At 43.7% G+C, this 27014-nt stretch overlaps 1 protein-coding gene across 1 annotated transcript in view; it reads left to right on the top strand.

Annotated features, from left to right (window-relative positions):
- The window catches only part of LOC308160362 (acidic mammalian chitinase-like), a gene marked incomplete at both ends in the record, with an annotated part of 41268 nt that overhangs the window by 737 nt on the left and 13517 nt on the right, over positions 1-27014 (top strand). The window contains 7 exons of the mRNA XM_080534275.1: positions 1804-1855; positions 2336-2526; positions 2605-2661; positions 2786-2951; positions 3617-3741; positions 3967-4090; positions 4271-4456. Coding sequence (XP_080390401.1) covers positions 1804-1855; positions 2336-2526; positions 2605-2661; positions 2786-2951; positions 3617-3741; positions 3967-4090; positions 4271-4456 — 901 coding nt within the window. The remainder of the gene's footprint in view (positions 1-1803; positions 1856-2335; positions 2527-2604; positions 2662-2785; positions 2952-3616; positions 3742-3966; positions 4091-4270; positions 4457-27014) is intronic.

The following is a 27014-nucleotide window of genomic DNA, read 5'->3' as shown; positions in this document are numbered from 1 at the left end:
CACTTGGGTTGCTGTGATGTGAAAAAACGATATGTTTACAGTTTCTGTTCCTGTTCCATGTTCCTGTTCCTGTTCTGTTTTTTAGGCACAATAAAAGATCCTCTCTCTTCCTGCCACTGCATTCACAAACACAATGACCAAGCTCACTCTACTGGCAGGTAAAGACATTTTTCAACAATTCCCTTGAAGAAAGTTGCATGTTTTGTTTTGTTTGTGTGATATGCTCTTTGTTGACCTTATTGAATCTGTACTTTTGAAGGTCTGTTCCTGGTCCTGTGCCATTTAGGTAAGATAACCCACTTCTCCAACACTGAAAACAGTAGCATAGAATAGAGACATATCATACTGCACATATCTTAACTGTACACATCCTCGTCTTTGTCTGTGTACATACATCTACTGATGCCTCTGGACACATCTTCAGTGATGTTCCTGGAATCATCGGGCGTTTCGGGTCTTTCAACATCATACACCCTCCTCCAGGTGACCCAGCCGGGGCTGATCAGACCCCAGCTTGTGTCCAGATGGCTAACTAGCTACCATGACTCCATGGCTCTCCTCTTTTGAGCCACAGACATCTAGAGGCTCTCTCTGCCGCATTGGTGGTACTGCGGATGGCTCTCCTCTTTCTCTCTCCATCGATGCCCAAACTGCTGAAGGCTCTGGCCAAGGAACGGGCTGCAAATCCTCTGCAACCAACCTCTACTGGGAAACACCTCGCTCTCCACCCAGCCTGCTGGCAGTCACTGACCAGTCCCGCGTACTTGGAGAGCTTCCTCTCAAAGGCTTCTTCCAAGCGGTCTTCCCACGGGACTGTCAGTTCCAGCAGCACTGCTTGCCTGGTGGACTCAGAAAAGAGAACAATGTCTGGTCGCAGGGTGGTGACTGCAATGTGGCTGGGGAACTTCAGCTGATGTTCAAGGTCAACCAACAGCTGCCAGTCTCTTGCAGAGGTCAAGATGCCTGCAGATGTTTTCCTGGCAGGGGTTGGCTGCTCCCCAGCTCTGACAAAGGCGATGGTTTTCTTGGAGGGTCGGAACTGCTTTGCCCACACAAGTCCTGCACTGATGGCTTCAGCAATGGTCTTCAGGACTTGGTCATGCCTCCACCTGTACCGTCCATCTCCAAGGGCCCTTGTACAGCAGCTGAGGATGTGTTCCAGGGTTCCTCGCTTGGAACACAGTTGGCATGCTGGTGTCTCTGCTATGCCCCATGTGTGCAGATTTGACGGCCTTGGAAGCACATCATAGACTGCCTCGATGAGGAATTTGATGCGGTGAGGCTCGGCTTTCCAAAGCTCAGCCCAGGTCACCTTCCTCTCAATCGCATTCTCCCATCTCGTCCAAGCTCCCTGTTGCTTCATTCCCACTGCCTTGCAGGTTCTTGTCTCCTCCACTGCTGCTCTCACCTCCTCCTGAACAAGGCGGCGCTTTTCCTTCCCCCTGGTGTTCATTTGGGGAGTTGGAAAGGATCCAAGCCCAGCTCGACCTCGTGTGACCACTCCCACCAAGCTCCTGTGACGCAGCCTCACCTCTGCCTCTTGAACAGCTTCCTCTGCCCTCCACTTCCTGCCAGTCCTCACTTGGATCCCTGCATTAGCCACCTTCGGATCACTTGAGTCCCTGTACTGAACCACTTCTCTGGCTCTTGTCACCTTGAATTCCTCCTCCAAGGATTTGAAGGGCAGTTGCAGTTTGTTGGTGTTCCCATAGAGTGCGGTGCTGCTCAAACTCCTTGGTAATCCAAGCCATCTCCGGAGGTGGTTGCTGACCCTCCTCTCTAAGGTCTCCACTGTTGAGATAGGGACCGCATAGACAAGGAGGGGCCACAGGATCCTGGGAAGAATGCCATGTTGGTAAACCCAGGCTTTAAACTTCCCGGGTAGGCCTGACTTGTCCACGGATTTCAGCCAGCCATCCAACTCAGTGCAGGTCGACTTGATGGATATTGTGTCCCTCAGAGAGAAGTCAAAAACCTTGCCCAAGCTCTTGACTGGCTTCTCTGTGATAGTTGGGATGGCTGTGCCTGTGATGGTAAACCGGAACTTGTCCTCCACTTTCCCTTTCCTCAGCACCATAGATCTTGATTTGGCGGGTTTGTCTGTACATATCACGCTGTACAAATGTCTGTCCATACTTTTATGGCTTTTGCACTTTGGTGCAATCTGCCCAACTGCATTTCATTGTCTTTGTACTTGTACTCTGTCAATGACAATTAAATTGAATCTGAATCTGAATCTGAAGAATCACAGAGACAAAGTAATAAAAATACTGTATCTGTACTGTAAAATCATATATTATTGCAATCTTCTCTTGTCCAAGGCTCTACCTCGCAGCTGGTATGCTACTTTACCAACTGGGCCCAGTACAGGCCTGGAACTGGAAAGTACATGCCAACTGATATTGACCCTTTCCTTTGCACCCACCTGATCTACGCCTTCTCCATCATCAATACCGCCAACGAGCTGACCACCTTTGAGTGGAATGATGAGACTCTATACAGATCCTTCAACGGACTGAAAGACAGGTTGGTATTTCATAGAAGGTATAGATTTCATGGGAGGTTTTGCTGTTTGCTGACAATTGTGTTTGTGTTATCCAACAGAAACCCTCAACTTAAAACACTCTTGGCAGTTGGTGGATGGAACTTTGGCACCAAGCAGTAAGATTTACTTTTTAGTTTGTTTTATTCTACATGGATAACCAGCAGTGTACTGTTTTGTGTTCATAATATAACACTCTACCACTATCAGTAGCAAATGATCATTTCGTCTAATTCTCCTTAGGTTCACAGCGATGGTGTCGTCCCCAGCCAACAGACAGACGTTCATCCAGTCCTCTATCAGTTTCCTGCGGAAGCACGGCTTTGATGGGCTGGATCTGGACTGGGAGTACCCTGGAGCACGAGGGAGCCCCCCAGAGGACAAACAGAGATTCACACTGTTGTGCAAGGTCAGAGAACCGACATTTGAATAGAATAGACAAGAGTAGACGTTGTTAACATCAGAACTATCAACATCAACTGCTACCAAGCGCTGGATCGTCTCCAGTTCAGCAAAAGATATCTAACAATCTGGCCAGGTCCAAACCAGTGAAACTCACAGATGTAAAGTACAGTCCTTTCTAGTACAATCCTTTCTAGGCCCAATCAAAAACTGTTCGAGCTATTGCCGTCAGGGAAACAGTACTGAAGCCTCTGGGCTAAAACCCAGAGGCTAACAAACAGCTATTTCCCCCAGGCTCTTGGAGATACACACTGGAAGAATACTAAAAACTGGTTGAGTAATTTACTACCGTACTGTATTGTAGTATATTGCATGTCATATCATCGTACTCTGCACAGCATCTTTTGCACTATTGAAGCCACTGTAAAATCCATCACTTTATTACTCTCTCAATGTGTACTTTTTTTACTTACTTATGTTACTTATTATTATTATTATTGTTGTTGTTGTTGTTGTTGTTATTATGTTTTTTATTTATTTATCTGAATGCTGCAATGTTGAGGAGCCAAAGCCAAAGATGTTTACTCTTAGGTACTTAAGTAAGAACAGTAAGTACAGTAAGGTGTAATAAAAGTGATTATTTTGTGTAATAAACCCCTCTCTCTACTGTAGGAGCTGCTGGAGGCCTATGAGGCTGAGGGCAAGACCACTGGCCGCCCCAGACTAATGCTCACTGCAGCAGTGCCTGCTGGGAAAGGAAACATCGATAGTGGCTACGAAATTGCAGAGATAAGCAGGTAAAAAAAAAATCGACGTTGAGGAACCACCAAAGCCAAATAATTGTACTCTTGTGTACTTGTACAGTAAGATGTAATAAAAGCAATTCTGATTCTGAAATACACATTTTCAAGTATTAATATTCTTAATGCAATACGTTTTATGACCCAGTAGCATAACATGCCTGCGTGACAGTGGACTTGCCTGCCATTTAAATCCCATTCCAAACCTGCCTGCCATTTTAGATACCTGGACTTCATTAGTGTGATGACATATAACTTCCATGGTGGCTGGGAGAGTGTCACAGGACACAACAGCCCATTATACAGAGGGTCCCACGACACTAGCGAGCTCATCTACTTCAACACTGTGAGAAAACGGCTTCTGATTTGGATAAAATTGCACATTCTACGTCATGCGGGTGGTCTGCATATCAAAAATGAGCTTAGCATATTTATGTAAATCTCTCTCTCTTTCTCTCTTTCTCTCTGTCTCTCTCTCTCTCTCTCTCTCTCTCTCTCTCTCTCTCTGTCTCCATCTTTCTGCCAGGACTATGCCATGAAGTACTGGCGAGACCAGGGCACCCCTGTGGAGAAGCTGAGGATGGGCTTTGCTACATATGGGCGTGTGTTCCACCTAGCCTCTGAAGCTACTAGTGGGGTGGGAGCCCCTACCAGTGGTAATGCCTCCGTCGGCAACTACACCAAGGAGGCTGGCTTCTGGTCCTACTATGAGGTAAAACTTGACTAGGCACACTCGAGGGTGGCAGAGAGTGTGGATATCTTTAAAAGAAAGCTTAAAACGGGCTTAAAAACAGGCTTTTATCTTGTGTTTATCTGAACTTGCACTTTTACTCCTATTTCTTATCTCCTACCTCTTGTTTTATTGAATTGTTCTTTATTTACTATTGTTGTTATGTTCAGCACTTGGGGTTGCCTTCAATGCTGACTTGTGCTATATAAATAACGTTTGTTTGATTGATTGATTCAGGCTTGTGACATACACAGGGTATATACAGGAATCTTGAGGTAAATTTCAATACCTTTCTAAGACTTTTTAAAGACCTTGTCAATATTTTTCCAGACCTCACCGCCACTTCAAGCTGTAACCGTTTACATCAGTGACACCTTTAACTTAACAGTTTGAGTTCGCAATAGACTAGACCACTATCATACAACAGAATTTCCGGTTCATCTTTGTTTTTTAATAAAACTAATACATTCACGAACTTTTACTAAAGGTTTTTAGCAGTGGCGGCTGGCCGATAGAGGGCGCTGGGGCGCCGCCCCCACCTTCACTTCCTTGTTGCGATTTGTAAAAGTTTTTTTTTTAAATAAACATTGTTTATTCACAAAATGTGGCTGATATTCTGTCGGCGCCTATCAGCATTCATTAAAAATCCTCCAATACAATAACATTTTTTATCTGTGTGTGTGTGTGTGTGTGTAAAACTCACTGTTAAAATACATAGGGAGAGAACGCGGGGCGCCGTGTCAATGCAAGTCTATGCCAGGACGAATACTTTTCGCGTACACGTGAGCTGTAGCAGCGCTCCAATTGGCTGTCTCTATTTCTTGGCCAGGACGCACATTTGTGCGCCCTGGCCAAGACATCTCCGGTTGTATTGCAGACAATGCATTATGCTGAGGACTCCCGACTTCCGGTTTTCCGGACTTCGGGCTTCCGGAGTATTTTAAATGAACATTCGTAATGTCTGTCTCTGATGTTCATGGTCAATTAAATCAGCCTATTTTGTGCAACTAATAATGTTCCCGCTAATGGGTTAACCAAGCAGCCTTGCACCTAACGTGCAAGCACCTATCTTCGAACTATTCATAGCAATATGCGCGGGGCAAGGCGGAGGTACGGGTAAACACGGCTCATGTTCTGTCATCAAGGTAAGAGTTGGTTTTCTTTAACTCAGCTGATGCATTGTTGTGTTTCTGACATGGTCTGGTTGTGATACAGACATGGTCTGGTTGTGTTTCTGACATGGTCTGGTTGTGTTTCTGACATGGTCTGGTTGTGTTTCTGACATGGTCTGGTTGTGATACATCATTGAATGTGTTGACCTGCTGTGATGTGTTGACCACCATCACTCTCCATCATCATCCATCATGTGTCTATGAAATAGATAGTTACTGTACTACTGACTGCAGCATTCATCTCTGCTCATTGATGTAGCCATGTCACACAGACACATAGTACACATATTCATCTGCTACCTTTATTAACCTGAGTGTAGCTGTGAGGCCTGTACTAGCCTTGTTGACTAGACTTCCTCCTTGTCTGACACTGGGTATTGGACCGTACCGACGTCCATAGACCGGTCACTCTTCCACCTCAGTGTCTGTAGTTGACAGGGTAACTTCTCCATGGCCCACACGGTCATTTTAAGGGTGAAAGTTGAAATTATACAGTGGTTGTAATGCCAGTGCGTGTTTTATGCGCGTGCACGCGAAAAAAATCGTGCACGCGAAAAAAATCGCGCGCGCTGCGCGCGCGAAAGAGGACCCCCCCCGCCACACTGCTGTGCCCCACCCTAATTTTTTTGCACCAGCCGCCACTGGTTTTTAGGACTCAAACTCTTTGGACAGAGTCTAATTCAGAAAAATACCTACAAAATTCAAGACCTCATAAAATCGTGATAAGACTTTTTAATACTTATTAAGGGTCTTGATTTTCCCAAAATGATCCATCAAATCCATCAAATGCTCAAAGGCTATCCTGGTCATCAATAAAACAGTTACATTTTTCATGTGAAACTTTGGTGACAGCCTATAAGGCCTAGCTAACATTAGGTATGTCCTAGGTGGAAAGTTTACACTGCCTAATAATACCTCCATCCGAAACATTGTGTAGTTAAGACCCATCGCCATCGTTATCGTTTCATTCGTTTGTTTTGGTCAACTTTCTTTTACTGGCCGTTTGTTGCTAAGCAACGATCGTGGATAATTAATTATGGTTTCCCTCTATGCTTCGGACGCAAACGCCGCAGATTAATTGCGAATCGGTGCATCATCTGGGTGATGAGCTCGAGGCCTCAGACTTTTCTATCAGGTATTCTTATTGCACAGTGACAAACAATGCTATCAATCTAATTAACTCGCAGAACAACTTGTATACTACTGCAATTTTAAATAGTACAATGTTTGTGTAACATTTGATATGGCAACGTTTTGTCGTATCATGTTAGTGCATTGTTCTCACTGATCTGGTAGCTAACCAGCAAGCCAAACCTTGTCTCACTCTAATCTAAAAAACGATAGCTTGCTAGCTAGCCAACAATGAATGGCCGGTCGACTTTGTGGATATGAAAAGTCCCGCTAATATCGTTACGTTGAAGTTGCACCAATCAACTAGCTAATCACCTACACAATTGAGTGCATAGAAAACATTACATTCCAAAACAACTCAATTCATTGCATTCACAGCGGTTTAAGCAGCTAGTTAGCCAGAATAGCGAGAGGGTTGCATAATGGACTAACTAGCCAAGCTATGGGTGGCTAGCGACACCGTGTGCAAATACAATACCAATTGGTATTATTAAAGGGGAGGAATAATCAACAAGAAAAGCATTTCCGAACTTTTTTTGAGGGGTTTATATATATATATATATATATATATATATATATATATAGAGAGAGAGAGAGAGAGAGAGAGAGAGAGAGAGAGAGAGAGAGAGAGAGAGAGAGAGAGAGAAAGAGAGAGAGAGAGAGAGAGAGAGAGAGAGAGAGAGAGAGAGAGAGAGAGCACTAGCCAAGAGGATGTTGAAGTAGATTTATTTTAACCATCTGAAAACACTTATTTCCAATGCTAATTTCTATACTTTTTTTGTATTTGAGGGTATATTCATGCATTCAGACACTTGGACCCGATGGATCCAGATGTTTTTTTAGTGCCTTTGTTATTTAGTTATGACAGCAGGTGTGATCACAGGAACAGGGCCACGGGGACATTTGACAGGTGATCGGGTGCTACTCATGGAAGGTGAGCATCTCCTGATAGAAGGCTATGACCAACTGAGGACAGCGAGTGTTTGCCTCACGGGCCGGAACCAGATCAGCCTCGTCTGAGCTCTTCCTGTAGAGCAGAGGGAGAAAAAGAATAGCTCAGGACTCATACTAATTATAGACCTTCAGTAGCAAGTTTGATAAACTTCCATCATGTCAGTCATGCTCTCATTTCCATGGCAACCCAAACCTTACAAACTAGCAAGGACAGAAGCGTATTTATTAAAGACATTTCTGAAAATGTCCCTAATAAAAAGGCAGATTCACACAAGTGTAAACAAAAGTTGGAAGTGCATTATGAAAAGTACGGTAGTAAGGAGGACTTCAAAAGGCAGGGAGTACGCAGGGATGGGTTATGATTCAGTTTTAGTCATTCTATAGTATGGATGTAAAACCATATAGCCTGTATACCAGCCAACTTAATGGCAATCAAATTGTCTGTGATTAATGTCCAGTATTCATTACGAGCCACCAGAATCGACCATTTAGGGCCAATCCCATTACACCCCTTCGGCAGTTTTGAACGTTCACGTGTAGGGGTGTCCCAATTCTTGTTTTCATTTAGAGTATGGCTCTGTTTGGAGATTTTTCATGACAAGACTACATTCAGAGCCATGGCCCTACCTCCCAGGATGCCTTGCGAATCATCAGAAATCAGATTTTGCTCTAGGCAATGTGGAAGACAACCACAAATGTCATTAGTTTCTCTGTAATTACTTGTTAATAAAGATTTGAAAAATTATAACCATATTATTATCTTAGTTTAATGTCCTTTCAATGTATTATAGACCTTTTCTTTATAACAAGCACAACCATTTGTGACTGCTCCTGGTGTTTCTGGACACCTCTCGGAAATGAGAAAGACGTCAAATTCGTCTTTATTTTTTTTTTTTTTTTTTTTCAGATTTTCGTTTTTTTAGCTAACATTCAACTCGAAGATGTGAAGTACCCACTCGTTATTTTTCCGAACAGTTTTACGTTCATTAAATAAGTGTAATCTATAACACAATGACTTCGTTTCTTGTTGTTTGATGGGGATTCATTATCTTTGATGGGGATTTTATGTGCTTAGTGATTTCCGGTGTAGCAACTTTCAAATACTCATGTCGTCTTCAATTTGTTTCCGATTTCAATGTATGATGCATCATTTGAAAGCTTACAATCTGTAGTTTAAGCACATGTAAAAAACTGAAAAATGATTTCGCCTACAGGTAGCCCTTTTCATTGGGCTGTGTCACATTTTTCCATGTCGCATTTTCCCCCTTCGATGGCATGAAGCTATAGCTATGGCACTTCTTGAACCAAAACACGCAATCTAATCCGAACAGTTGTTATTATGCCATATTATTGATGGGTTATATCATGTAGCTGACTAATAACATGGACAGCGGCTGTTTCTCCAGCGTTCCTGTCATATCGGATTTTAGAACTCCATAAAAATAAATCTGCGCTCTGTGTCTAATGTTATCTATCTGACGTTACATGTTTTGTGCATGATAGTGGTGCATTTTAACATTTCATGTCGCATTTCCCCCCTTTGATGGCATATGACGCTATTGCACTTATTAAACTAAAACTGCGCTCCGTGTCTACTAACGTTATCTACCTAATGTTACATATTTTACGGCTGATTTGGGCATGATAGTCATGCATTTTGACATATTTCCATGTCGTATTTCCCCCCTTTGATGGCATATGACACCCGAATTTAACTAAAGCCACGAAGTTGTTGCACGGTTGTCCTATATCAGTGCAGACTGGCACGGTAGGAGCACAGTTGATAGCCTACCTACAGAGCACTGTTATTCTGTCATGGTCTGATAATGAAGCATTGTTATTTGTTATTTGATGACTTGATTTGACGTGTTTGATCGATTGATAGTGTAAAACTTAAATTGTGAATGAATCACTAACGTCAATGTTTTTCTATGACACTACTGATGACCCATCAGGGTCTTGAAGGGTTGTCCCATTTAATTGGGAAAGATTTCAACCACTACCTACGCCTTGTGGCTCTGTTCAGAGGCCTTGGCTCCAAAGTGAGCAGCACTCCAAAACGAGCCGTAGGGAAGTGAATCGGGAATGGGCCTTAAAAGCCATCCTAAAACCCCCCTAGCAGCCATAACTCTCCCCTGACCCCCATCTAAGACCCTTTTTCAGTTAGGGAAAAACCCAGCAGAAAGTCAAATTTTTTTATTATCAAACTTACACCTCTGGTTTTATCAAACCACCACCATCTGCCAATGTTATTTTACTAAATTAATCAAATCAATCAATAAGAATAACCGGTTACATTTCTAGTCAACTGTTAATCTAAATGGTAAATGGACTGACTTAAAGCTCCTTATTCCATAGCGCTTTACAATGGCCTCTCATTCACCCATTCATACACCAATGGTGGCAAGCTACCATGCAAGGTGCTGACCTGCTCATTGGGAGCAATTTGGGGTTCAGTGTCTTGCCCATTACACCTCGACATGTAGCCAGCCGGGGTTCGAACCAACGATCTGCCGACCTTGCGATCATTAGACATAATCTAATAACTGTTAATCATGAACACCCCCAATTTCAAGTATTGCCATGTAGAGTTGGGTCCCAAGAGCTAATCACCGCGACAAACACCTATATTATATTCTAATATGATGACCGGAATTTCTCCCGTTTGTCCGACACATTGAAATCTTCCCGGACACGTTGACCGGCACAAGTTTTTTCTAACGGAAACCCTGGTACCACCACAGTATCACCACAGTACCACCACAGTATCACCACAGTACCACAGTACCACAGTACCACCACAGTACCACAGTACCACAGTATCACCACAGTATCACCACAGTATCACCACAGTACCACAGTACCACCACAGTGGTACCAGGGTTTCCCAAAAGCAATACGAGTGAATGTGTGATTTGAGTGGGGACAACAAGTACAAGGTCGGCATTTGTGCATGTGAGACTCACCATTTCATCAACAACCTCACTTCACCACTGCTGTCTGTTGCACCGATGATCCTCTCTGGGTCAAGGTTCCTGGCAAAGCCCCGTGGCTTTTCACTCTGAAACAGACAACACAATAAATAAATTACCATTTACCACAACACAGATCAGCTCTCTGGGAACCTGCATACTTTACCTTTTTATGTGAACTGTAAGTAGGCTACACCTTGTGCAAACCAGGTCACATGAACCAGCAATGGCTCATAACGCAGGATCCCCATCTCCCGTTTGTGTAGCAGGACACTAGACTGTTGCAGGGCCTTACACCCAATTAATGTACCCCCCCCCCCCGCCCTCAGGGTGGACACCGAGACCCCATTTAAACCTTGCATTAAAACATTGTGTATCCAGATACTGTCCATATTGTGATTGTGTCTACATGAAAGGACAGGTGTAAATGGAAAAGGCTATCTAAGTGGGTACAATCATTGCAGCACATACACTTGATAACCACAGCTGCAGATCAGTCAGCACACCCACCGTAAGCGTCACAAATGATGTTCTGGCTTGAGGGTAGCAATGGGGATTACCTTAGCTGCAGCCACTGGCTTAGTTTTCTCACAAGTAGAATCCTCTGGGACCTCCCTGGGAAGAGAATAGACAGGGGACAGTGAGTCCACATTCAGAAGGGAAATTACATGTTGAATGGGAGAAGGTAGAGCTCTTACTTTTCATCCGACTCCACTTTTAGGCGCTTCTCTTCCTGAACCTACAAAATGTTTTATTTGTTACCAGGTGCATTCATCACCATAAGATTAAGTTACAATATCTGAGTGATGGGCCCCACACAGCAAGAACATCTCACCTCTTCCTCAGAGTCCTGCTCCTCTTTTTTGGGTTCCGGTTCAGCTTTTGTAGCATCTCCATTCACTTCATCAGACTTGCGCTTTTGACTGTAAGGGAGAGAGAGAAGTTTACTCTAGAGCAGCGGTTCCCAACCTTTTAGTACTCACGGCCCACTTTACAGATCTCTCCAGTATTCGCGGCCCACTCAGCGCGCAAATCCTTCTTCGCGTGCACGCGCACGAGCGCTCAAACGTAATTTCACCAAAAACTAGAGGGAGCGTGGCAAAAAAAATATTTAAAAATAGCGGTTAAACCATTAAAGCCGAGCGGCGATGTTTTATATAGCAGGTGATCAAATACCAAGATCGTAAATGTTGTATGTGTTCTATATTTACGACCAAACATCCTTATGTGTGTGGGCAACTCCCGACTCCCGACTAGGTTGCCAGATGGGCTCTGGTTTTTTGGGTGGAATTACCGGTTTTAGACTGTGGTTAGGGTGGAAAATGTCTATCCCATTTGGCAACCCTGCTCGCGAGTCCGGGATGGAATGTAGCCAATCAAGAAGCGAGCTGACTTCTTCTTTTCGGATGGAAATTTCGGCGCACACAACACACAATACGATCAAGGCTGTTCAATCCAAGATTTTTTATCTTTTTAAAATTAAAACGTTTTTGTAACAAAAAAAAGTAAATAAAACCAATTTTTTTTCCCCCCACAGGTTGGGAACCGCTGCTCTAGAGCAGAAAACACAAGAGCCTGAAATATCAAGAGAACAATCCTGACAAGGCAACAATACTCACACTTTTGAAAACATTGATAAGATAGTAGGTTGTTTTCCAGAGCTTCTTGTGACCCTGGAATTGGCAGTAGATTCTGGAGGAAAAATACAATGGCATAGCATTATGGCATAGCAACTAAATTCAGGAGTCTGTATGCCTCTAAGACACTTTCACTCAAACTCACTCTTGGGCTCAGAGTCAGCTTTTCTCTTCCGGCCACCCTTTCCTTTTGGAGCAGAGGGCGACTTCATAACATCAGTCTCCTCCTGGGTGTCCATGGTGTCCATGGTTTTTGCCGGCTGTGATGTCTGCAGATTGAAAGTAAGCAAGTTCAAACGTTAGCAAATATAATTGCTGAGTGTTCTGACAGAGAAAGTTGGTTAAAATTGGTCGTTATTATCGTGACTAGAAAGTGTCTGACTATAGTTCCATAGTGTAAATAGTGTCAAAGAACTAGCAAGCTAGCTAGCTCAGAGGTGATGAGATGAGCTAGTCTCCTTGCACACTTGCCAGCTAAAGAGCTAACTGCAGGCACTTTATTATTTTACTTAAAGTAGATATACTATCTTTCTTATTCTGCTAGAGTTGGGCTTCATGGTAATACCATAATGGCATATTTACAGTACATGGACAGTTGATTGAAGCATTGGAAATGTCTGTTTTTTATAGTTGGACAAACGATTTTTTTTTTCAGGTGAGAGAGTAAAGTCAAAATGACATGATTATCTGACTGGATTGCCCACAGCAATCCAATATTCAATTATAATTATGTTATGAATTGATATGGATCAATTTATGCCTCTTATTAGATTATAAATACTCTGGTTGTTATGTTTGCCTTTTGGTTGACAGCAAAAGGGAGAGAGGAGGGTAGGGAGGGAGAGAAGGAGAGAGAGCAGGATGGTGTCGGCACACCAGAGAGAGAGAGAGCAAGAACCAGGTGAGAAAGTGGACAGGTAGTCAAGACCACATAAGTAAGTAGCCTTGAGAACCGATGGTTCTGGAGCCTAATGGCCCATACCCAGTGCGCACCAGACGTCTGTGGACGTCTTTTTTACAGCGAAATAAGGTCCGTCCGTCTGGCCCTTATTTCCACTGAATATAGCCGTTCTATTGATTGGACCGGTACGTACGTCCCCCACATATGAGCGAACGTGTAGTTGTGAAAATGTAAATGAAACATGCATGTAATATCAGTACTGCACTTCTGGTTGAATACTAAACTGCATTTTGTTGTATATAGTTGAATAAAAGTGAATCTAATCTATTAGTTCGTCAGAGATCTTTCCACGTTTGTTTGCGCTATTATTCCAATACAGCAGGTGGCGCTGTTGCAATTCTTCTACCGTCATATATACAAAGACCGACCGGAAGAGGAGGAACCAAGTCAACATATTGTTGTGTTCAAATTCGCGGGATGATTGGCGAAGCTAACGGCTAACTACTTGCTACATTCAAGCAGAGACAAGATACCTATTTTTTCATCAACGGAAGCTTAGAAAAACCCACGGTAAGATGGCACATTATATTCACTACATCCGTACATTACAGACAAGGCGATCTTAGTTTAGGAAACATCATAACCACTGTCCTGTATAGTCTTTAGCACCCTGTCTGTAGCATTGCGCCTTGGCTCTTTTGACTTGTAGCTTCTCGTGATGAGTGCGAAGAACACAATTACACGAGCCAAACGGAGGAGGAAGAGGACGGAGACAAAGAAATTCCATCTAAGAGGAAGAAGATCAAAAGAACATATGAAGGTTTTGTTCCTGGTAAGTTAACTACTGAACTGAAAACATTTAAAGTTTGAGGATGAAATACTGCTATGGTCACAACCATGATTGTGTAATACTGCTATGGTCACAACCAAGATTGTGTGTGTGTGTCTGGGTTTCCGTTAACCGGCAATTACCGGTCTTTGTCCGGTAAAATTTGTTGAAGTCCGACAAATTGAAAAGTCGTCGGACATATTGTCCGGTGAAAATAATTCCCTTTGAATACAATTCGCTAAAGTTCACATTCTGATTCCTTCTATTTTAAAAAAGACGAATATATAGGCTATGTATTTCTTTTATTATGATATGATTTGACACCGGCATGATGATGACTCCTAATGTGTAGGCCGGCCTATGCGAAACAGCGCACAGGTGCCACATGGGATTGATGCCAGATGGGATTACAGCTTAACCAGTCTATTACCGCTTAAACACAGTAGCCCATTCGGCGGTAACCCATGCCTATCTGGCAACCCTGCCAACCCGTCCACCATAGTAATACGCAAACGTTGCAGCTCAAAGTGCACCATAGCGAGCGATTAAATTAATGGAAAGATGGCAAAACAAAGTAAGCTTAGCAATTATTTCATGAAGCCAAGCAACAATGAGTCTGAGCCTGAGGAGAAGTCTGACTCTGAAGAGATGGAGGCCGCAGCGGCTGACGCCGTCGTGGCTCCTCCAGCCAAGAAGTCTCGTGGATTCAGAGTTGAATGGAAAAAAACTTTCCCCTGGCTGTGTTTAGATGAGGAAGCCGGAAAAATGTTCTGCTCACCGTGCGAAACATCGGGGAGGAATAATGGATTCACGAGAGGAGCAACTAATATGAGAATATCGGCTCTCACTGATCACAGTCGGTGCAGTGAGCACATATCGGCGGTCAGTTTGAGGCAACAGCAAACCGCTATGCAAGGCCACTGTGAGCAGGCTAATGCAACGGCTAACAATAAGCTGCACTCTCAGCTACAAGTTGCCTTTCACATGGCAAAAAATGGCATCGCATGTCATCAGTATGTGGGTCTGACTGAGCTACTGAAAGCAGTTAAGGCTCCAGATTTTGTCTCGAGTGAGGGCATTTACCGCCACAGCGACTCTGTTGATGACATGGAAAGGGCACTGGAAGACGTTGTGATGGATCAGCTGGATGAAAAGCTAAAGGGGAGTGACTTCATTGGCATTATCATTGATGAGACAGTAAATATCACCGTGGACAAGAAGCTGATTATATACGTGAAGTTGGAAATAAAAGGAAGAGTTGAGACATGTTTTCTGGGCAATTATGATGTGCACTCCGGGACCGCACAGTGTATATTTGACAAAGTGGTGGAGGTGCTCCGCGAGAGAGGTGTGGAGCTGTCCCGCGTCATTGGCCTGGGCTCGGATGGGGCCAGTGTAATGATGGGAAAGCGTGCTGGAGTTGGTGCTCTTCTGAAGAAACAGAGTGCGTTTTCCATTCAGGTGCACTGTGGTGCCCACCGAGTTGCGCTGGCCGCGCTAGATGCGGCAAAGGCTGTTGACCAGGTAGGAGCCTACAAGCGCACAGCTGCTTCTGTGTACTCCTTTTACAAGCACTCAGCCAGCAGGACCAATCGCCTCCGTCAGGTGACAGCAGATCTCAGCGACGAAGACATGACGAGCCTAAAGCAGCCGTGCGCTGTCCGCTGGCTATCCTTGCACAGGGCAGTGGAGGGTATAAAACGTAACTGGCCTGCTCTGGTGATGGAGCTAAATCAAGAGGCTGTGGGAGGAAATGCCCAAGCCCAAGGCATCCTAGGTCAAATCCAGCCGTATAGCTTTATCGCCTGGACTCACGCACTGGCTGATGTGCTACCGGTGATGACCAAACTGAACTTGGTTTTCCAGAAAGACGACGTCAATCTGGCCATGATCCGACCAATGGTTCACGCATCCGTAGCGGCACTAACACAGCTACGAGATGCCCCAGGCCCAGAAGAAGTGAAGTTCCAGGCGGACTGCCAAGACGGCCTGTACAATGATGTCAGAGTGACACATGTAGGTGACCGGTCTGTTCAGGCGTTTAAAAATGCCCGAGCACGCTACATCCAGCATCTAGTAGATGCACTACACTAGCGATTCCCCGAAGATTCCCTAGATGTACTGAACAGCTTCGACATCCTTCTGAACCCCTCCCAATACCCACAGACGCAGGATGGTAAGTAGAAGCTAGCCTGTTTAATTAAGTTGGTTGCAAAATGCATAGTATAATTCTTAGGCCTATCCTTTTTGAATAACCTAAAATGCTTGTCTAAATTGCGAAATGTAGACTATGGCCGCCGCCCATCATAGGCTAATAATAATTATCATCATCATAATAACAATAATAATTATTAGGCTATAATAACAACAATGATGAAAACAACAGGATAACATTTAAACCTTCCTACTTTTCAGTTAATCTGGCTGTTGATGTCATTTTGTCATAAAAAAAAAAATAGGCCATCACTGATTCATTATCACTCATTCCGTCCCCTCAGCGCTTGAAGAATATGCTAAACCGGCCATCCAGACCATCATTGGTCATTTTGGCCAAGAAATGACCAGCGATGATGACTCAGCACCAGCCACAGCCCCGGTCATCGATGCCACAAACGTGCAACGAGATGCCATCGGTGTCATGACAGCGCTTCGTGGTTATGGGGGCTTGCGTTTCTCAACAGCCTGCGAAGTCCTCATCCGAGACTTCAGCGAAATTTACCCAGAGTGGGCCACACTGGCCAAGATAGCCTGCTTGATTCCCGTCTCCAGTGTGCCAGAACCGAATTAAAACTGCGGACCGAAGTCGCCTTGGGGAGGGCAAGGTCACACGGCTAATGCGCATTGCAAGTTGCGGAGAGACACTTTGCAGCTTTGATTTCAAGTCCGCAGCTGCACGCTTCAATGCTGCCAAAAAGCGACGTAGGCCTAATAAGTAGCTGAATTATATGAGCAGCCATTGTTATTTTCAGAGTTTTTACTCTAGGCTACTTTATTTAAGGCTATCCCCTATCTATCTGAGAAAAGGCATAGGCGATAGGCCTAGGCTGTAACATCGAACGGAAATTAGCCTATACATAATGCATTGCAAGTTAATTTAAAGCCTATTTATTTTCAAAGAGTTTTATTCTATTTTATTTTATCTGATAAAAGGCATATGAACGGAAATTAGGCTAGCCGTGTCACGCCAGAAGCCTACATGCTTGCACTGTTACTGTTCAATAAAATGTTATACATCAGACATTGTGGTATTTCTTTATATACGTATCCCAGACTGCCTATCAATTGTTTCTCAATAAACAGTTATGTTCTTCCCATTGTCATACTCCCGAGCTAAACGAAATGCCTTCCCAACCAGCGAGACATAGAAATGACGTTGTTTTATTGATTTAAAAAAAAGGGTAAAACTGGAAAGAGAAAATAGAAAACTCACATTAATCCCAAACAATTTAACAAACTTCAGTTAACGTAATGTGGAGTCCGTTCATTGATCGATGCTGTCTGTTCAGTTCCCAGTGAGGCGCCCGTTCAGCGCTGGACCCGTTCAGCGCTGGATTTGACGCATGGCATAGCGCGCATGCGTCAAATCATGTTATATTATTATATATTATATAGCTCGCATCTAATCGTATCGGATGAGAAATAGACATTAAATGGCATATATAGGCCGCTACACAACAGTAATCACCGCGACAAACAGCTATATTAGATTTGGAGAAAAAAAAATATGATTTTGAAAAAAAAATGTTTTATTATATTTTAATATGATGACCGGAATATATCACGTTTGTCCGGTAAATCGAATTCTTCCCGGACACGATGTCCGACGGCAAATTTTTCTAACGGAAACCCTGGTGTGTGTGTGTGTCTTTTGAAGGGAATGACCCTGAAGGGGAACATGAACGGCCTCACACATCCACAGCTGAAGCGACATGTGGATGCTGCCATTGACATCAGCATGGATGCTATTAAAGCGAGGTATGGGCAACAAACACTAAAGGAGCTCTGTGCTCTCTTTTGTTTTTAAAAGCATCACACCAAGGTAAATCACAAATCGATTGTGTTGACATCGCAATAAATCTTCTTTTTTAGGTTTGGTAGTTTGGTGTCAGATGAGGGCGTCAAGTCTACGCTGGACTCTTTCAAAGTCTTCAACCCTGATGCCTGGCCAAAAGACCAAGCCAGCCTACTCACTTATGGAAATGAGAGCGTTGCAGATCTGGCAAGGCATTTCCATGAGCCTCTGACAGGGTAAGAATGCATTTTAAGACATTGCATTGACAGACGTGAGACACTAGTTGCATATGTGCTAACCCAATTGCTCTCTTCTATCCTTCAGAGCGGGGTGTGATATTCCTGCCCTGCAACAGGAATGGGAAGGGCTGAAAGTACTCGTAAGCGAGAACTTCAGCGACAAAAGCTATGCTGAGCTGTGGGAGGTTCTCCTCACAAAGGACCCCTATAAGAAAGACTACCAAGTAAGGCAAAGTAGATCCAGATAGCCCTACACTTAAACACATTCATGTTTATTGTAATTTTGCCATTTAGCAGACGCTTTTATCCAAAGCGACTTACAATTCCGAATTACAGGGACATTCCCCCTGGAGTAACTGAGGGCTAAGTGCCTTACCCAAGGGCACACTAGTAGTGGTGTGGCTTCAGGCGGGATTTGAACTCACAACCTTCCGATCACAAGTCCAACTCACTATCCACTAGACCACCACTACCCCATTTAGAGCAAACTACACGTTCAAAGTGTTCCTGTGAATGATACTTACATCAGAACTTTTCACCTGGGGTTGTTTCCTAGGCCTTCCACGCCCCCTCTTCTCTGCCCCCTCTTTCTCCTTAGGTGAGACGGTACCCTTGTCACTCATGTTGCCTTGTAAAACCTATTCAAATGCAAAGACGTTTGATTGGATTAATGGATAGATTCTACTACAGCCACAAATCATATGCAACATACTAATGGCTGCATTATTTCACAGGATTGACGTGCATCTCTACACACATTAGGACGAGTAGTGTCCTCTTCAGTGCATAAACAAAACATGATTAATGATATAGGCTATTAGAGCATTACTTAATCCCTGCGTTATTGCATCACCACGTGTGTCTCATCGGCGCATTATTAATAGTCTGGTGATGAAGGAAACTAGGAAGGATTTATTGTCCATCAACCGGCTTGCATTATCGTGACATTAGAATTATAAGGTTCTATCTCCATTATTGTATGTATGTTGTTTTTGAATAGTGAGAGGTGAGGGTTAAAAATTAATTAAAAATGAAAATTGTTCTCCCCTTAGAACATACTGGAACTGGTCCAAATTATGTTGGTGCTCCCAATCTCGGCTGCCCAATGTGAGTGGGGGTTTTCAGCCCAGAACCGCATTAAAAGTGCAACCAGGTAGGCTGGCCGTTTCTACCACAGAAGACCTAATGCGAATCAGTTTGGAGGGGCCTCCGCTTGAGCAGTTTGATCCAAGTCCAGCGGTTGAAAGATGGCTTGATAGCTCTAAGCGGGCCAGGCGACCAGATTATCAAGACTGCTGGACCACAGACATTCTTTGCATTTAATTGCTCAGAATTTATTAATTTTATATGAAAGCCTGGGCTTAATTATTTATTTATTCATGAATCATTTATTAATAAATGAATATTCTTACTTCCCCTTTACATTGTGTGAGTCTCCATTTGTATTACGGCCAAGAGCCGGTTATGATAATTCTGATATGTTATGATTATGATAATTTGTTGTCGTCATACGAAAATTGCGCAATTTTCATTGTGCTACTGAAATTCTTGGTGTGCTACTATTTTTTTTGACATGGTAGCACAGTGCTACCTGGGGAAAAGGTAAGCGTCAAACCCTGACCGTACTGTATTGTAGTATATTGCATGTGTAACGTTGGTCAAACAGGAGGCAAACTTCTTTCAACCACTTTTATTTATCTCTATAGCCCTGTCCGGACAGCATATAAATTACCTGAGGACCTCTGTAATATATGTTTTACCTGGGGTAATTCGGTAATTTTTAGCCCGTCCGGACCGACCATGTCAGTGATTTACTCCGGGGACCCCAGTAATTATTCCAGCTGGAATTACCTACTGTTTTTCAGCAAACCCTGAGGTCCTCTGATAATTATATTACCGTCCGGATTGACATGTCAGTATTTGGTACGCATTGCATGATTTTGCGCGATATTAATACTAACATTAACAGTTTTGACCGGGGTGTGAGATCTAAGGTATTAGGTGAGCTCTGTGCAACCAATGGATGTGGATGACATTATTGACTCCCTTGAATCTCCACTATCGGATAACCAAACCACCTAAAAGGTTAATCGACGACGACGATGTAAGTGACGATGGACTGATTTCTTCTTCTGAACCTGTTCTAGCGAATTTACCCAACATTAGCTTGTAAACTGTGCAGTTTGTATGGTCTGGATCTAGCACTCTACAAATCACGGTGGCTGACAACACACAGGGATGAAGTTAGGGGTGGGAATCGCAAGGTAACTCACGTATTGATAACCGTACAATATTTTGCCCCCCGTACCCCCCGTACCCCCCCCCCCAATTAATCAACGATACATCACAATATCTGTTAACTGGTATTTCATAACGTGGTTCCAGTGTTGCAGCATTCAGGATATCTGTGTTAACTGGTATTTCATAACGTGGTTCCAGTGTTGCAGCATTTAGATGTCGTATCTGTTTTTCCCCACTTTGCGCCATTTCAGCCATTCATCTTCTTAATTTTGATAACATCACAACATTCTGATAGAACATCGACATGCTAGAAACACATAACTACACATAATTAGATGATCACACAGCCCCAAACGCGAACACATCCCAAAACGAACGTATTTACAAAAGTCTCCCTTACCAGTAGCCTATGGCAATGGAATGGAATGGAATGGACTTTATTTGTCATTGCTACAGTACAGGTACCAAACAACGAAATTTAGGAGGGGTGGCTCCCCTGGTGTTAGGAAAGAGAAAAAAAACACATTTAGAAAAAGAATAAAATCACAAGAAGGTAAGGAGCTGGTTTACATAAATAAAGGCTATGTACACAATCCACTGTACTATACTGCACAGATAGTCAACTAGGGTTGTCATATTGCACAAAAGTATTTTTTCACGTTATTTAAAGTGTCACAGTTTGCAGGCTTGAAATGTACATGTTTGTGCCTCAGCACTAGCTGCCATACAATCCGTCCGGACTGTCCTGGGCCCAGAACTTAGGCCTTTGCTGTGTTCAGGGCCTTGACGGCCCTGTGGTAGAAGCAGTTCTTCAGTCTGTTTGTCTTAGCGGCCGGGGTCCTGTACCTCCTTTTCGAGGGCAGCCTGATAAAGTGTACGTGCCCAGGGTGGGTCGGGTCCCTGGAGATCTTGGAGGCCTTCCTGAGACAGCGTGTGTTGTACAGCTCTTCCAGAGAGGGGAGGGGGGCGCCGGTGATCTTCTGTGCTGTTCTCACGACTCTCTGTAGCGCGTTTCTCTCCGCTGTTGTGCAGCTGTAGAACCAGTTGCAGATGCCGTAGGTGAGGATGCTCTCCACTGCGCCGCGGTAGAAGGCCACCAGTATCTCCTGCTTGTTGTGTTCTTTCCTGAGGCATCTCAGGGTGTATAGCCGCTGTTGTGCCCTCTTGATGGTGCCTTTTGTGTTGTCCTTCCAGGCCAGGTCATCCCGCATGTGATGTCCCAGGAATCGGAGGGTTGAGACTCTCTCCACGCTCTCTCCGTCGATGAGCAGGGGCTGGATCTCAGACTTTTTCCTCCTGAAGTCTACGATGAATTCCTGGGTCTTTGACTTGTTTAGCAGCAGGTTGTTAACCTTGCACAGCTTGCTCAGTTGCTCTACCTCATCCCTGTACGCCGCCTCGTCCCCCCCCGAGATACATCCCACCACAGTGGTGTCGTCTGCAAACTTTACGATGTAGTTGCTGGGGTGGACGGGGGTGAAGTCGTGGGTGTAGAGGTTGTAGAGGATGGGGCTTAGCACGCAGCCCTGGGGGGACCCAGTGCTGAGGCTGAGGGCTGTGGAGGTGTGGGGGCCCACCCGCACCCTCTGGGGGCGGTCGGTCAGGAAGTCCTTGATCCACGCACATATAGAGTGTGATAGACCCAGGTCTAGTAGTTTGGTCACTAGCCTGTCTGGAAGGATGGTGTTGAAGGCGGAGCTGAAGTCCACGAAGAGCAGTCTCGCGTAGCTGTTTCCCCTCTCCAGGTGGGATAGAGTGGCGTGGAGAGTCGTCGCTATGGCGTCCTCTGTGGACCTGTGGGCTCTGTAGGCGAACTGGTATGGATCCAGGTTGGGCGGGAGGCGTGTGAGTATGTGGGCCCGGACTAGTTTCTCGAAGCACTTCATGATGATTGGTGTGAGTGCCACCGGGCGGTAGTCGTTTAGGCAGCTCACCGTGCTTTTCTTCGGGACTGGGATGATAGTTGAGGTTTTCAGGCAGGGTGGGACGGTGGCCTGGGACAGGGACTGGTTAAAGATGTTGGTGAAAACCCCGGCCAGCTGGTCGGCGCAGTCTCTCAGCACCCGTCCCAGGACGCCATCCGGCCCCGAGGCTTTCCTGGGGTCCACCGCCTTCAGTACGCGTCTCACCTCATGCTCTGTGAGGGTGAGGCTGCTGAGAGCTGGAGAGAGTGGTGTTTGTGTTGCGGTTGCCTCCGTTCGCCCCTCGTCGAACCGGGCGTAGAAGGTGTTCAGCTTTCCCGCCAGCAGGGGGTCGTCCTCTGCGGCTGTGAGCCTGTTGGCTCTGAAGTTTGTCATCTGCTGAACCCCCTGCGACATCCGCCTGGAGTCGTTGCTCAGGAGGCGCAAAGGAGAATAGTAAATCCAATCCACAAATTATGAGTATTTTGTGATCGGTAAACTGCTGTTTATTATATCGAGTCGGTACTTTAACACTAGGACCGCGGCGGATCGCGACCTTATTCAATCGCGATGAGGTGTGATTCAGCACTATGATAGTTTAACATAGAGAAGAGTGTACTGACGCACAAAGATCGCTGGAGGGCGATGTCACACAAGGCCGTCTGCCAGGCTCCGACGCCTTTTCCCAGAATGCATTTCGCACCGGCAAGCAGAAGGCGTTTTGAATCCTCCATTTTTTTTCAAAAAAAAAATGCTGTGATTTTGCCTTTACAAGTGTTACCATGTCATTTTATGAAGTTTTAATATGTTTTCAGGTGAGAAAGTACCAATATATATTCCCAAAATGTGTCCAGCTTATCAAAATAACCCGTATATCTCCTCTGACGATTTTCGTCGTCGAATTCGCTAGCATGCGTTCGTAAATTCGCCCTGGAAATCTGGTTAGCACCCATGGAATGCCTCTTGTCCAATCAAATTACCTGGTCCCTTTATGACGTTGAACCCGGTGTGCGCTCCGGCGCTCTCATAGCGAATTTACAAACGCACCCTGCGGTTTCACTTTCAAGATCTAATTTTTTTGCATTGGAAAACACTTACAGAGTGAACTGTCATAATGAAAACATGACAAAGCCATTTGACTATCTTGTTCATAAACAATGGTGTCAGGACTTTTCATTTTGATGACACTGACAACTGTTGTGCAAATGTTAATAGTGATGTGAGAAATGCACCAAAGCGACTGAGAAAACTGTATTATACACAACAGTGTTGTGTTGTGTATATGTGAGTGAGACTGTGGTCTACAGTGATATACAGAAAAAACATTATATACAATATTATACATATATTTTTGTTGTCAGGACTTGTTTAGTTATTGTCATTTCGCAGAGTCACCTCAATAAAGCAAATGAACAAATGGAACATTTGCGAACAGTTCTGTAACAAAACGCTGTTACTTTTCCTCACACATGTGTAAGTGGAAATCCTTGGCCTTTCCTGTGGTCCTCGCAAATAAACCAGAATAACTCGTTTCTAAAGTCAGTTCCATTCACTTGATATAATGGTTGAAGCATGGGGGATGGTAATCTAAATTCAAAGGATCTAAAACAATTGTGGCTTGTTTTTCCAATGAAGCCAACAAGGTCTTTGAATTTAGCCCTGCCATGACTAATCTCAAGTATATTGCAGGCAATAGACCTCCATTTATCCCTATACTTGTAGGGCAACTTAGAAACAATAAGCCTGAGGTTTGATGGGCTATCAAGCTCTTCCAGATAGTGCAAGTCTTGCATGGCATTGTTGCATCCTCTCAAATACAGTGCATAGGCCTGTAGTGACTTTCCATCTTCAGCCTTTATGCTTGGCCAGTTCAAGGCTTTATTTATATATATAATAACGTATGCATGTATGTAACGAGACTGCGGGAGTTTTCATTACTAACGAATGAAAGTTGATTATCATTATTAAAAAATAACTGTAATATATATTGCAATGTTGTCCCTTTCACACATAGTTCCAAGTAATTTCCTTGGAATCCCAAGCTGTGTTGACCAGGTATCGAGACACAACAGCAGGGGAGGGGTGGGGGAAGGGAGGGGAGGGAGGGGTTACATCACCCTCTGTAGAACATCTTCTATCTAATCGGCGCACTGTGCTAAAATGCAATGCAAACAAAACAACACAGGACAGACAGCAGTGCAGTGATGCGTTGTATATTATATTCTTTGAACAACAGAACGGGACAGGCGCCAGAAACTGCCATAATATACCATACATATATCTGCCATATATCGTACCTCCGTTTTATATTGAGAAATATGATGATAAATACATATAGGGCGGAGGTATGCTATGTGGTGTGTGGCTAGATATTTTCATGTAGCACTGTGACTGCGGGGGAACCCGATGTCTTTGTTCATTGATCGGAAACGATCGAGAGCCAGCCATCAACCCTCCCCCCATCAAGCGCATGTCTTATTGAGTCAACACGAGTTGACTCGCTGGAACGAGACAGACTGATACACACCACACCTCTGCCATATCATACATCGGTCCCACATGTATTTATTTACCATCATATTTTTCAATATAAAACGGTATGATATGGCAGATATATATGGTAGCCTACATTGCAGTCGTCCCGCAGTTCTAGTAGATCGCCGACATCATGTTATTTGATGTACATTTCACGGCAAGATAATTCCGATTTGTGGCAAACACCCAACAATTGTTCGTTCACTAAACATTATAACATGAACACAGTTATAGCACCAGTTCCTAGCACCTAGTTTCCTAGCACCAGGGGAGCCCCCCCTCCCAAATTTCGTTGTTTGGTACCTGTACTATATCAATGACAAATAAAGACCATTCATTCATTCATTCATTCAAACAATGACAGTTACAGTCTCGCTCAAACTGTAGCGAGATTAGGAGACTACTAATTGAGAAAAAGAAAAGAAAATACATGAAAGAAAGGAGAGAAAGAGTACAGAATGATAAATCCGCTAATGTGTGTAATGAAAAGTGTGACAATGTTGAAAGACATGATGTCATAATCAAAATATAAAACCTGGTTGGATAAAATAAGATTCTGTTGTGATTGTGTTGACATTGTTGTGATGTCAAAAGAGATCTTGGTTATGTAATGTGTAAAGTGGAGAGGAGATTGATCGGAACTGCGGGAGTTTTCATTACTAACGAATGATGGTTGATTATTATTATACAAAAATAATAGTAATAAATATTGCAATATTGTGTTATCATAGTTATGAGCTTCACAGTGATAACGTCTGTTTATTTGTCGTGAACTTCACGCCGGCCGTGCCCGTAACATCAGCAGACAATCGACTGCTGTAAGCTTGTAAGCGTTGAAACCTGCTTGGCAGCTTTGAAACCCGCTTGGCAGCTTTGAAACCCGCTTGGCTCGCTCATGAATTGGCAGCTATTGTTTGCTAATGGGAAACGATCAATAAGATTACCCTCCCCCGTGTATCAACCATCAAGTGATTGTAACTCACTTTAGAAACTAGTTCTTAGCCTACACGTTTCTTTGTCAAATACATGCTCTGCATGTTTCTCTAAAATGCATAAAGTTCCTATAAGCAGAGAAGTGGGGAAATTATTAGAGCAATCTGATGAAGCTTGAGTCAGCTGAGAACGAACTATGGAACAGATTAAATGCTATATATGGAGAGGAGATTGATTGAGACTGCGGGAGCTTTACTAATGAATGAAAGTTGATTATCATTATTAAAAAAGAATAGTAATAAATATTGCAATATTGTGTTATCCAGTGGCGGGCGGTGCATTTCACACCTAGGCCTTCAGTGATGTCCGACACAGTCCTACCTGAATTATTCTACCTCTTAATACCATCATTATGACGCCATGGCTCTAGAAACTAGACAGAAACACAGTATAACCGGGCGTTGCATCACCTTAACATAATCAGACAAGTACAACAGAGTTATATTAATATTTCCGAAGCATTTTTAATCAATAAATCCGCATTTACAATGAAGAGTGTGATCTTTAAGATCGCTTCGCTTGGATACTGTCAAAACTTTTAAATAAAAGGCACTTTTATCGTCAAGAAACGTGACAAAACAATTCAACAAGTCTCCTTGAGTACTGTTACTGCACAGCTGATTCACGTGCGCCACCCACGTAATCTCCACATCTCTTGCAACCTGCAACAGACGCATCAAACATTTATTTTATAAGCCTATATTTGTCGTTTTAATTACCTATATATTAATTCGTTAATATTGAAACGAAAATAAAATGAATTTTAATTACCTATATATTAATTCGTTAATATTGAAACGAAAATAAAATGAAATAACGAAATAAAATGACCAAAATATATACAAATAAAATAAAAAATTAAATGCTTTGTACTCACCAAAACAACTTCATTTGTTCAAAAGCACCGTTGCTTGTAAGTGCCCAGCCGTGCTTTGGTGTCTCGTTGCTCCCTTGGTTAGACAACTCAAGTTTGCAAAACCAGTGTGGCTCCAAACACCCGATCGATCTGTTGCAAATAGCAGG

The sequence above is a fragment of the Nansenia antarctica genome (genome assembly GCF_963989245.1).
Source record: "Nansenia antarctica genome assembly, chromosome: 6".
NCBI lineage: Eukaryota > Metazoa > Chordata > Actinopteri > Argentiniformes > Microstomatidae > Nansenia > Nansenia antarctica.
This window is presented reverse-complemented; position numbering and strand designations above follow the sequence as displayed.